Raw genomic sequence first — 13,709 nt, 5'->3', positions numbered from 1 at the left:
AAAGAAGGGATCATCACCTGGACAGGGAGAACAATCACAAAGCCATGGCGCCATCTAGTGGTCAACAGCAAAACACATTTTATTTAATTTGTCAAGAGATTACAGGGATCATGGACCACAAGATGACCAGCCAATAAGGTAACATTCAAAAATCACCTCATAATAAAGAGAAATACATTTCCTGTTATGATCAGAAAGATTAACTGTCTACAGATGTAATGTCAAAAGCAAAAAATAACATAAAAATAAAAAAATATTATGAATCATCATTAAAAATAATGATTGTTATGGTTATTTTTACATATAACAATCAGCAGGTGCTGGTTACAAATTAAGCATTGCATCGTCACGGCAAAACAAAGGCAAACAAAGTAATTTTTAAAAGAAATCTCAACAAAATCTCTCCAACAGTAAGAAAATCATTTCACAGAGATGTGTTTCAATTAAGACAGATTATACGTCAGATATTTTGTGGTCGTATTAGCCTACTGTAAAGAAATGTAGCCTACTACAATATTTAAGGTTTGTTATATAACAATGTATCAAATTCAAACAGACAAAGCATTAAAGGAAATTATGTGTCTAATGTATTTGAGTGATGTGAAAACCAAACAAAATATAAAAAATAGTTAAAAAAAATAGTTAAGAAGCAAACCTAACGTCAAAAGAAGGCAAAGGACTTTAATTGAGGGTCTGGATGACGTCACCAGACCTATAATTGAGCTGTGGCGCCATCTTGTGGTGAAATAGTAAAATGGAAGTTCATGTATGGTGTGAAATAAAACTGTCACAAAATGCCAAGACTAAGCAAAAGGTTGAGAGTGGAGAGGATCTCCCAGAACAATGAGGAGCGCTGCTCTTGATGCCGCCTGGCCAGGTGAGCACTTCACTCCTGATGGGCCCAGCCAGGGGTCAGGGGTCAGGGGCCAGGGGTCAGGGGTCAGCGTTTTGGGCTACACAGTCTCACTTGCGAAAATGAACCTTGCTCCCCATGAAATATAACACGGCACAAAAAAAACACAATGGACACACAGGCCGAATCCATTTTCTCATTTTTACCCCTACCCCTTGGAACAGAGTCAAGGGCTAGTGGGTTGAAATCTTCCCCTATGAAACGGGACACCCCTTCAAGACCGATACGTCATCAGTAGGTCCTCTAGTCTAATCTGCCCGTCTGCACGGAGCGGTAACAAGTGCAGCAACTTCGTTGGTAGACTAGTCAAATTTCGAGTGTCACTCATATACTTATATATATATATAAGGGGAGAAATGCAACATGAAAATGTGTCAAAATGTGACTCATGCACAAATCAGCCTTACAACAATGTTCTTAGCTAAGACATCAGCATGCCATAGCGATTATTCGTCAGGTTATGCTTGTTAAAAAGAAAAGCTCTAAAATGTAAACGATATTAAACAAAAAGAATACAATGCTTATCAGTTTTTGAATCTTTCTTAAAGAATTTAATATTAGGCTACATTGATGCTTTTATGCGATTGTCCACCTAATGTTAGCCGACCCAAAACAGACCACGACACAGACATTAGAGCCCGCGGCAAATCTCTAAACCATTTGGCGAGATAAGGCTGTTGTCGGCGCTGTACCATGAGCGCTGACCGCCGAGTCATCTGGATGGCCAGCTAGCACCGAAAACGTCAATTTTCAAATTGGCTCCATCTTGATACCTTGACCACAGATTTGAAGTTAAACAAGTACATTACCGCCTAAAAAAAACCTTTAAATGATATAGTATTTTGGAAATGTGCGGCGATCTTTTGTTGCTTTCTCATAGCCCTTGGTTTGAAGTGTTGAGTCTGAAAAATGGCGAGGGCTATGTAGCCCTGCAGATGACACCTCGAAGATTGGGACGGCCCTACCCATAAACATGACTGCGCAAAATTAAGTGTTAGGAGTAAGGGATAGGGCCAAGGGGTGAATTAGGATCCAGCCATACACCCAGAATACAGGTGTTATTCAGGCTTGACGATTCACCGGTGTTCTCATCCCAAAGCTCTAGTTGGCGCTATAACACCAGTGAAGAACACAGGATGGTTGTTGGCCTGACTGCAAGCAAGCAAGGCACCTATTGCTATGCCATGTTATTGTGTGTGTGTGTGTGTGTGTGCGTGCATCCGAACAGGGAAAGGTCTTTCAGAAACCAGGTCCATTCCAACTTCCACGACAGTGGTCCTTCTCTTCTCTATCGATTCTTCTGTAGGAGTTGGTGAACCTGAGAGGAGAGAGATGGAAAGTGGGAATGAGAGAGAGAGAGAGAGAGAGAGAGATGGACAGTGTCTGATTCACTGTGACCATCTGCCCCCACCTCCTTCACACCCTCTGCCTCCTTCACTTCATGTGTTGTGCTGTATGTGTCGTTGTACAGTATATCTAGTTGCCCTTCAGGGACAATAAAGATCTTCAGAATACAAACAATAAAGATCTTCTGGAAAGTAAAAGACCGTTGATATCAATTCATCCACCAGGGGGCAACACTGTGCGCTCACAAAACTGTCACACAAACAAAAACCTTTCTCTTACTTTCCCTCTCTCTCACTCACACTACTTACCTACATGGACAGGGCTGTTGTTAAGGCAGGCCTCGGTGAACTCTGTGAAGCTGTTGGATGAGCTGTTTGAACACACTGGTGTGTCTTTAATCCCCTTGAATGAGTGAAGCTCTTCACACACTGGTCACAGTGGTACGGCTTCTCTCCTGTATGAACACGCCGGTGTTTCTTTAAATCTCCTGGCCGAGGGAAGCTCTTTCCACACTGGTCACAGTGGTATGGCTTCTCTCCTGTATGAACACGCTGGTGTGTCTTTAAATTTCGTGACTGAGCAAAGCTCTTCCCACACTGGTCACAGTGGTATGGCTTCTCTCCTGTACGAACACACTGGTGTGTCTTTAAACCTCCTGACCGAGTGAAGCTCTTCCCACACTGGTCACAGTGGTACGGCTTCTCTCCTGTATGAACACGTTGATGTGTCTTTAAATCTCCTGAGTGAGCGAAGCTCTTCCCACACTGGTCACAGTGGTACGGCTTCTCTCCTGTATGAACACGCTGGTGATTCTTTAAACCTCCTGACCGAGGAAAGCTCTTCCCACACTGGTCACAGTGGTACGGCTTCTCTCCTGTATGAAACCGCTGGTGTGTCTTTAAAACTCCTGAATGAGCGAAGCTCTTCCCACACTGGTCACAGTGGTACGGCTTCTCTCCTGTATGAACACGCTGGTGTGTCCTGAGACTAGATTCTACACTGAAGTTCTTCCCACACTGGTCACAGTGGTACGGCTTCTCTCCTGTATGAACACGCTGGTGTGTCCTGAGACTAGATTCTACACTGAAGTTCTTCCCACACTGGTCACAGTGGTATGGCTTCTCTCCTGTATGAGCACGCTGATGTGTCTTTAAATCTCCTGAGTGAGCGAAGCTCTTCCCACACTGGTCACAGTGGTACGGCTTCTCTCCTGTATGAAAACGCTGGTGCAATACGAGATGACCCTTTTGAGTGAAGCTCTTCCCACACTGGTCACAGTAGTACGGCTTCTCTCCTGTATGAACACGCTGGTGTGTCCTGAGAGTGTCCTCTCTACCAAAGCTCTTCCCACACTGGTCACAGTGGTACGGCTTCTCTCCTGTACGAACACACTGGTGTGTCTTTAAAACTCCTGAATGAGCGAAGCTCTTCCCACACTGGTCACAGTGGTACGGCTTCTCTCCTGTACGAACACACTGGTGTGTCTTTAAAACTCCTGAATGAGCGAAGCTCTTCCCACACTGGTCACAGTGGTACGGCTTCTCTCCTGTATGAAACCGCTGGTGTGTCTTTAAACCTCCTGACCGAGCGAAGCTCTTCCCACACTGGTCACAGTGGTACGGCTTCTCTCCTGTATGAAACCGCTGGTGTGTCTTTAAACCTCCTGACCGAGTGAAGCTCTTCCCACACTGGTCACAGTGGTACGGCTTCTCTCCTGTATGAAACCGCTGGTGTGTCTTTAAACCTCCTGACCGAGTGAAGCTCTTCCCACACTGGTCACAGTGGTACGGCTTCTCTCCTGTACGAACACACTGGTGTGTCTTTAAAACTCCTGAATGAGCGAAGTTCTTCCCACACTGGTCACAGTGGTACGGCTTCTCTCCTGTATGAACACGCTGATGTGTCTTTAAATCTCCTGAGTGAGCGAAGTTCTTCCCACACTGGTCACAGTGGTACGGCTTCTCTCCTGTATGAAAACGCTGGTGTGTCTTTAAACCTCCTGAATGAGCGAAGCTCTTCCCACACTGGTCACAGTGGTACAGCTTCTCTCCTGTATGAACACGCTGGTGTGTCCTGAGAGTGTCCTCTCTACCAAAGCTCTTCCCACACTGGTCAGAGTGGTACGGCTTCTCTCCTGTATGAACACGCTGGTGTAATCTGAGATTAACCATTTGAGTGAAGTTCTTCCCACACTCACAGTGGTACGTTCTTGGCTTGTCTGTTTCTTTTCTGTCTCCAGGCGGGAGCTGGGGTGAGGGGGGTGGTGGTAGGAAGTCCTCTAGAGGAGGAGAGAGTCTCTGGTTTGATATCTCCATTTCCCAGGAGAGAGACATGGAGGTTGTCATGGCTCCTCTTGATGTGCTTCTGGAGGTAGATCCGGGAGGTGTAGGAGAACGGGCACTCGGAGCAGGAGAACACCCGAGTCACCTATGACATCACTCCTGGGAGAGAGAGAGAGAGAAAAAATTAAAAAGTGTAATGGATTTTAACTGATCTAGTCAAAAAGGATTTACCAAGATTCGCTCAAACAGGTTAAGTCTGGTTTATTGAGAAAACATACGAGCGCAAGGACTTCCTGGACAACGCACATGAGTGGTTTGTCCAAAGAAGTGCCGCCCCCTGGTCTTGCGCTGCCTTATATTCAAGCAAAACACAGGTATGGCACTCCGGGATGTGATTGGCTAACCCATTGTACGTCATATTAAATGGCAGGCGTCATCAACAGTGGTCGAGAATACAGACACGTGACATAAGAAAAGGCGGTAATTTCTTGAAGAGACAAAGGGACAAAGGATGGTTATTCTGGAGTAGACAGATTTCTAGGTGTGTGGACCTCCTGGAGGTCATCCTGTCATGAATTAGGTTAGCACAGCTATGTGAAAGGTTGAGGGAGATGGTGAATTACAAAAGGAGATGATGAAACTATAATTTCTATGACAAAAGGATTCTCATGCCTGCAATATATATGTGACCGCCGCTGGTAATTTGGTCCTCAACTAGGCAAAGGTCATTTTTCAGTTTTTAACAGATTATGAAAGTGCAGATTGTAAGCTTTCAAATGAGGTCTCATACATTGAAATCTGAACATAGTTGAAGAAGATATGCTTATTTGAATGCTAGTACTGCCAAATCAACTTAGCTGAGAATTCCTCCTCCAAAGTTCTCCAACATTTTCACACCTCTGACTGCCAGGTAATGGGCGTGAACAATAGCCTGGTAACCGCACCCCCAGCCAGTCCCCCACTGGACGATCTGTCATTATCTGTCAGAGTGGCTGTCAACTTGGGGTATTACCTGAGAGTGGCAGCCAAGTGAGGTGCTCTCTCACTGATGACCCCACACTCTTTGAGTCAGTATTAATCTTGTTCTTAACTGCATTCACAACACAATATAAGATGAAGTTCAAATTTAATGTTCTTTATTGTCACATGCATGATATAAAGTACAAGCATAAGTAGTTAAGTGTACAAAAAAAGGCAACAGTCTAAGTGTTAAAGTGTACAGTCAGTTGTCTGTTTTATAGACAAGGTGCATAGTGTTCATTGTGATCAAGTGTACAACAAAGTAATAACAGTCCCCATCTCAATACTCAAGGTAATAACAACAGTACTCAGCTCAGTATTCAATATTCTAACAATGCAGTCTGTGCAAGTGTGGGCAAGTCTGTGCAAGAGAACAAGCAACGCTTCAGTATACAAACAGGAAAAGGCTGTGGCCTTTCTCCTGCAGTGCTGTCCGTCCTGATGATCTGCAGTGAATCTACAAGCGGACAGTCTTGTTCTGAGCTGCTGTGGAGTTTGGAGGGGGACATGTGACGTCTCGTCCCTCATCAGAACAGAACTCTCTGATCTTGTCAAAGAGATACGTCTGTCTGGCCATGTCCAGTCCGGGTGGGGCTTGCACAAGAAGACCTTCTCTGGGGGGCAGGACATCAGGCTTGCGCAGCAGCTGAAACTCGACTGCCGGTGCATCCCGGTGTTCTCTGGCCACAACCATGCCAGGTCTCTCAGCATCAAAACTGCAATAGAATAGAAGGAAGAAAGTACATTCAACTATTGCCCACAGTACTAGCACTCCATATAGATAAAATAGTACCAGAATGTGTTGATTAAATAGATTAGCTGGCTAGTTTAGGAACAAAGGGCTAGCTCAGCTAACTAGCATGTTAGCTAACGTTAGCTAGCTAGCCTATGTTAGTTAGTGCTAGTGCCTTTGTTATGCTAGCTAGACTTAGTCACTTGTTTAGAAAGGAGCTTCTGCTAAACGACTAACGTTAATGTAATGTAAACAGCACAGATAGTATAAAGATCAGCTTACCCCAAAGCAAAGCAGAATGCTTGGCGGTGGTGTGAATCTGGTACCTCGTTCGACGCAACTCTGCGCTTGGTAGCAACTGGCTTTGTTGATACAGTCATCTCTGTATCACAGGTCATCAAGAATAAAACTCCGTGTACGAACGAGTCCTGCTCTGCTGGAGTTTTAGCTTCTCTTAAAACTCTTTCCATGTCCTGGATGCCATCCCCGTCTTCTCTTTAGCAAAAGCTGTAGCATCCATGGTTGAACTTGGGACTAAATGTAGACAAAGCCGGCGTGTTGGGGAAGGGTGGGGGGCGGAGAACCCGGAAGCAATAGCCAATGAAAACAAATCATGCTAATCGATCTGCCCGCCCCCAAGCCCAGCTCGAAATCAACCAAAAAAACGAGCTTAGTTTGCAGACTAATTATACATATTTCGTGAACCTAAAACTGTTGTCTGTTATAGTAAGTGGGTTCTTCACAACTTCAACTTTGGTAATACACAAAAAAACAAAAAACGAAAAAAAACGTTTTTTGATTTATTTTGCCCTCTAGCGCATTTCGGGGTTTGCCGAGTTGCGGACCAAATCACCAGCCGCTGTGACATATTCAAATGTAGAGTGATTATTCTGCCCACTGGTGTCAGGACAGAAGAGTCACTGCCCATCTTTCAACAAAGGCTCAAAACTCACCTCTTCAAGAAGTACAACCACATTCCTCCCTCTTAAGCCTATTATATTTTTAGATTGCGATTATTGCACTTTGCCTTCAATACTACATTATGCTCTTGGTTACTTGTTTAGAAAGGAGATGCATTTGTGAGTTGTGGTGAGTACAGTGTAACCGAACACTGACTACCTACGTTAAATGCAATCAATGTCAGCTAAATGAATAATGTAATAATGTAGCTAAATGAATAATGTAATTATGTACTGTAATGAGTTTTCTAAGGTGAGAAAGGCAGAATAAGAAATGGTCACATTGAAAATGTCACCATCTGTCAAAGAATGGGATTTAAAACAGTCATTTCACCCGGCCTATCGTTTTTACTCCCTGATTTTAACCTTACTCAGGATTCGTGTTGTACTGGAAATTGTGTGTTATTAGATATTATTTGAATTAATTTGAAATACTAGGGCTGTGTGTTATTAGATATTATTTGAATTAATTTGACATACTAGGGCTGAGTTAGAACTCTTAACTGTCTGCTGTTTAGGCCGCATTTCCCAGATTCGCTGTACCTTGGCGCTCTACGACGCTTCTCAAGGTCTACCTTGGCTAAAGGGCAGTTTTTCCTACGAGTGTTTCCCAGACTATCCCCTTAGTGGGCGCCTGAAGATACATCGTAAGGTCCATCCCAAGATACATCGCTAGGGGAGCTCTCCCTGCGGGCGCGGTGCTGAAAAATGAATGAATCGATGAATCGACACATTGATGGCCATTTGTAAAGTCAAATAAATGACGTGTCAATATAATACGTGCTGTCTTCATTATTTTATTTCAGTCTAATATTACCAAAAAGGACATGCTCTATGCACTGTCCCAAACCTTTCTGCGCAATATGTCCTCACACACCTAATGCAGGCACTCCATCAAACGGCAATAATTGACCAATTAGATTGTCATTAATATGTGATCATGTGGACCTGTTTGCTGTTTGGTGAGCATATAAATGACAGTCCTCCTGTGCGTAATGCGAGACAAAATGAATTCGGCGCTACTCGGCCTGCTGGCCGAGATAGAACTCCAAAGAGGTGACGGCGATGGCGACTGCACCCACATAAGGGCACCATCAGTGAATTAATACGTCTATGTGAATCGCAAAAATGTGCACACTATAAATACCCAAATCATATGTGACGCCGAGATGCTCATCACAAGTGTAGTGGCACGGTGGCCTGGCTCCACGCATGACTCATTCATCCTGGCGCACAGCAGGGTAGGGGCTAGACTGGAGGCAGGCGCTGCGCGTGACGGCTGGCTTGTTGGTGTGTGCATAGCCAAGATACATATTCTTTTTCTTTTTTACTTTAATCTTTATTTGCATTTTCCATCCATACGACAATACAATAAAACATCAAAACTAACAATAACAGCTTATGGGTACTTCCATCAAGTCACAATGCAGCTTTTTTCTCTTACTCAAATATTACAATTTCAATATTAGTGGTATCATCACACTTCCTTCTATAATCCATCCATTTTTCCCATCTCCCTTCAAACTTTCCTTCCTGCATCCTCAATGCATGCGTGAACTTCTCCCTAACATAAATCTCCTCCACAACACCCACCACTGCTCCTTGGTTGGGGGTTCCACCTTATACCAAGCCCTCATTATTATCTTTTTACTAGCAACCAATAGTACTTTCACTAGGTATCTGTCCCCTCCTTGTACATCATCCTGTGTTATGTTTGCCAAGATATATATTCAAAGCTGATAAGAATGAGAACCAGTCAAGACCCCACAAAAAATGAGGACCCAAGCCCTCAGCCCCCTCCCCGTCATGAGGGTTACCAGCGGGGCCAAAGGGCCCACACTGAGGTCATGCGCCAGCTATGAAGACACAAACAAGTAAGGTTCACATTGTTACCATTTTATTGTCTGTTGGTGGGTGACTGTGTGAGGTGTGTGAGTGCGTTTGTGAGTGAATGTGTGATTTGATATGTTTTTCTGTTGGCAGCCAAATAAATGCTTAAGTGTGATTTACCGGGTGATTTAGATGAGAGTCTTAATTTCCCAGAGGGGAAAATCTTTAATGTGGTCTAACATTATGAAGTGATCATCTGTGTTATCGTTCCCTGTTTTTGGTCCTAAATCAATCATAGCCTACCACAGAATGTTTGCTTTCCTCACAGCCACATAATACAGCATGTCCGTGTAGCCTACGCCAAATACAGGATGCACGAAACGTACAGTAGGCTACCTAAACTGTAGGAGCAATCAGACAAAGGTAGGCTAGTACAAATATCTTCCGAAGATGATTTTTTTCCTCGCGTGGACCTCACCAACAAGCACATGCACCTCCGTCTCCAAAAAGTTTCTCTTCTTTACGCGTTTTTCCAAAAATGTAATTGTCTTGCCTTTGCTCCACGCCATCTTATCATGTCGGTTCCTTCCGTTGAACCACGTTGTTCACTGTCATGGTTGTCACCATATATGGTTGAGTTTGAGCGTGTAGAGGAAGGAACATGACGCGCGTCTGCTCTTCTAGGAAACCGTGGGGGGTGCAGCGTGTGCGCCATGTTTAATAGATATGTCATGTTTAATAGATATGTCATGTTTAATAGATACGCCATGTTTAATAGATATGTCATGTTTAATAGATCCGAAAAGCGTGTATATAATATATGTATAATATTCTCGTCGTACGCGGCAGTCCGTCCTTTTCTCGTTTTCGTCGTACATCATCTTTTACACCTGAATTTACACGCTCTCTGATAAATGAGGCCCTGGCATCAGTGATTGTGCTTTCAACTCACCTGATCGTTGCTTTCACTTGTCCTTATGACCGTGTTTTCCAATCAATGATATTATCTACGTTGGTTGAAAGTGTATAAAGGAACAAAAACAAAAGAATATGTTCGTTTGGTGTGTGTGATGAAGATGAAGATTACGTGGTTCGCACCCACACGAGCCAGGACTCATCTGACTAGAGAGCCTGTTGACGCGCGTTTATCCAGAAAGTCACTTCCTCCTTCCTCCTTCTACTGGTTGGGTGGGACCAACCTTCAAAATAAAAGTCTTCATGACTTAGGTCAAAACTCAAAACAGGACATTTTAAATACATAATAATGTAAGATAGTACTTAGTCTATGAAAGGCGCACATGCCCCAGCATCTGTTTGCAATCCCAACCCCATCCCTTATATAGCTCAAGTCCACACTTGGATTAGTTAGTTAATAGGTAATAAGGACCTTACAAATCCTTATAACATGCTTATAAGACATTATTATGTGTAAACAAGACTATACAAGTGTTTAATAATAACATAATAAACACGTTTATTGTTAGATTAAAATACATTTATAAGCACTTATAAGAAGCTTGTTAACTGTTTAACGACTGCTATTATGCACTTATTATGCATTTATTAGCAGTTAATTATGCACTTATTATGCATTTATTAGCAGTTAATTATGCACTTATTATGCAATTTTGCAGTAGTGGATCTAAAGCGAGACAATGCATTATTAAGGTTAATTCCTTGTCTCCTTCTCAAAGCTCATTGTGAAGAGTAGGAGGAACGCGCTGGTGTTCAGGTAGCGTCACCTGTTCTCCTGTCATGCAGGGTTGAGGAAGCCCTGTCCTCTGAAATGCTTGATTCCTTCCTTCTTTGAAATCACTGATTTGACAATGACAGGATTGGTAACAGCTGCATAGAGGAGAACATGGAGATAGGAAAAGGGAAGGGGGAAGGTGGTATTTCTAGATAATTCACAGAGGGCATGGATGACTCCATCAGGCCTGGACGTCATCACTCCAGGGAAATAAATAACAAAGCAATGGCGCCATCTGGTGGTCAGACAGAAGAACGCATTTTATTAAAATGTTGAGACTTCAAGAGCGACCATTGTTACAGGGATCATGGACCACAAGCAAAACATGCTAACACTCAAAAATCACTTCATAAGACGTGTTGTTATCATAAGAATGATTGACTAATATGAGATTTAATGGCAAAAAGCAACATTATATAATACCATTAAAAAATATTTTTATGTCAAGCTTCTTTCTGACAGCTGACCAATCACGATGAAGAAGAGACAGGGTTATATAGCTGCAGCGTTGGTAAGGTTACAGAATACTCCGGCAGGAATCGCTGAATAAGCTCAGAAGGCCGTTTTGCCTTTTTCTGGAAAAAGAAGCTAAGAGTGAACAAGTCCTTAAAAGGTCTTGAAAAGGTTGTTCATGTGTTGCACTTTGTTGACCAAAAAACAGCCCCAGCGTGAGCGAGCGTTAGCGAATTGCAATGACACAGGGACAAGTGCGAAACTTGTTGCTTTATCTCCTTCAGTTTCCGGACCTTCCTCGTGTCTCCTGTCTCCTTCAGCTTCTCTACGAGGAAGTCCAGGTGTGTGTGAACGGACCGTGAATACGCGTTCAGGGCCGTGGCCTCCAGACTGAGGATGAGCTGGTAGGCCTCCTCCACCATGTTGTTTTTCTCATCTTGAATCCTCCTCATCTCCGCCTGGAGTCCAGTCAGAACACTCTCTCCTCCTCCGGCCGCCGCCTCCTTCGTTGCGTATTCCTTCTTCACGTCTTCGTACGTCTTTCTAACCCTACGGGTCTTGGTCACGTACCTCCAGGTGCCTCTGACGTGATCTGCGTAGGAACATCTTCCGCGACATGAGGTGCAGCTTGCAACGCCGCGGTCGTCTTTCGCCATGACCTCACAGCGCCAGGGAGTTGGTGCCCCGGTGCAGCCTGGGTAGTGGCAGGTCTCCTCGCAGGTGAGGCAGCTCAAAGCCTTGCTTTCCCACCAGGTGCGTATCTCCTCTCTCTTCTTGTAGGGCTCGTCCACCAACATGGTGAAGTTTCCATTCGCCTGCACATCTGGTTTGTGTTGATCTAAAGCTCCTTTGATCTGCTTCATCTGCTTCAGCTTTTTGTCACACAGCTCGATGCGGTTCTTCGAGGCGCCGATGCAAGCCTTCATCCTGACACGCTCTCGCAAAACATCCGTGCTCACTTTCAACTTTCGGGGTGTTGCTTTGTCATCCAGAAACTTGAAAAAAGTATCCATCTTTGAGACTGACCATGCAAACCTTGGACGTCCTTCAGAGTGAGTCAGGAGGAGCACAATGTTCTTCTCCACGTCTTTGCCAAATAAATCAACAACCGCGTTAATAACATACTCCTGACTGTTATTCGGTTTGCTTCCTTCCATCGTCGTCACAATACACATGACATCGATTTCATGAATTCCTTGTTCTGACCTAAACAAGTCGTGCAGTTTGTCCGCTACCGTTCCCTCCTCTTCGATCCCTCTGCCGTCTCCGAACCCCGGGGTGTCCACGATGGTGAGAGAGTAGGGGACTCTACAGCTCTCGCGCCGCCCGAAAATTTCATACACAGTCACCCCAGGCGTCTCACTCTCAGATTGACTTCTTTTGTCCCCTTGCACAATCTCAAACCAGACCTTGTCTTCAAGCTCCACGCCCAGGACATAGTTGACCAGGGCGTTGATGAAGGTGGACTGCCCCGTCGCTCTGCGTCCCACCATCAGGACGGTTTTATTGGTCGTTTTCGGGTCTTTCTCTCCAAATGTCCATCTCCGGAGTCGGCAGTGTTTTTCATCCTCACCATCCAGACTCTCTTTCTTGGGCACCAGCTGATATCGGTCAGGAGGCCCTGGTTTGATCAGGGTGCTTTTGAAAACCCTGAACTTTGATGGCATGGCATTAACCCTGTAGAGAGAGTGAACAGTTTACTGCCTGTGAATTACAAACGGATCTCCTTAACCCCTAAAAGACAGATTTGTTAATATTGTCAGAGCTGTGGACTCTTCCAAGGCATTTATTGTCTTTGTGAAGCTTCCTTGTTTTCTTATCGTTGTATTGTTATCAGTTGAAGACCTCTTATACTCACTGTCTGGCCATCGTGAGATCTGGTCGTTGGCTCCGCCCGAAGACGGCTTCTGTTCGAGTGTGGCGTTCAAACTGTAATGAGAGCAGTCGCTCAGTGATGGCTGCCCTGTGTGTGTGCGTGTGTGTGTGTGTGTGTGTGTGTGTGTGTGTGTGTGTGTGTAATACAGGAGTGGAAAGGAGAGGAGGAGAAGAGAGGAGGATGGGAGAGGAGAGAAGGAGGAGAAGAGGGAGTGGCTGTTGTTGTTGGAGAGATACAGTACCAACCCTCCCTCCTATGTATTCAGTCTACACTCTCACTCTCTCTAACTCTCTCTCTCACTCTCTCTAACTCTCTCTCTCTCTCTCTCTCTCTCTCTCTCTCTCTCGCACTCTCTCTCACTCTCACTCTCTCACTCTCTCTCTCTCACTCTCTCACTCTCTCTCTCTCTCTCTCTCTCTCTCTCTCTCTCACTCTCTCTCTCACTCACTCTCTCACTCTCTCTAACTCTCTCTCTCACTCTCTCACTCTCTCTCTCTCACTCTCGCACTCTCTCTCACTCTCACTCTCTCACTCTCTCTCTCTCAC

General features: G+C 44.5%; 1 protein-coding gene across 1 annotated transcript in view; it reads right to left on the bottom strand.

The window, feature by feature from the left end:
• The window catches only part of LOC311329465 (FERM domain-containing protein 7), a gene marked incomplete at both ends in the record, with an annotated part of 28,801 nt that extends 15,847 nt beyond the window's left edge, over positions 1 to 12,954 (bottom strand). Inside the window, 2 exons of the mRNA XM_084463310.1 lie at positions 11,581 to 12,214; positions 12,494 to 12,954. Of these exons, the coding sequence (XP_084319436.1) occupies positions 11,581 to 12,214; positions 12,494 to 12,954 (1,095 nt within the window). The remainder of the gene's footprint in view (positions 1 to 11,580; positions 12,215 to 12,493) is intronic.
• Between the last annotated feature and the right edge of the window lie 755 nt (positions 12,955 to 13,709).

Source organism: Borostomias antarcticus (assembly GCF_949987555.1).
Source record: "Borostomias antarcticus genome assembly, contig: scaffold_185, whole genome shotgun sequence".
NCBI lineage: Eukaryota > Metazoa > Chordata > Actinopteri > Stomiiformes > Stomiidae > Borostomias > Borostomias antarcticus.
The sequence above is the reverse complement of the archived record's forward strand: the minus strand, read 5'-3'. Positions and strand labels throughout refer to the sequence as shown.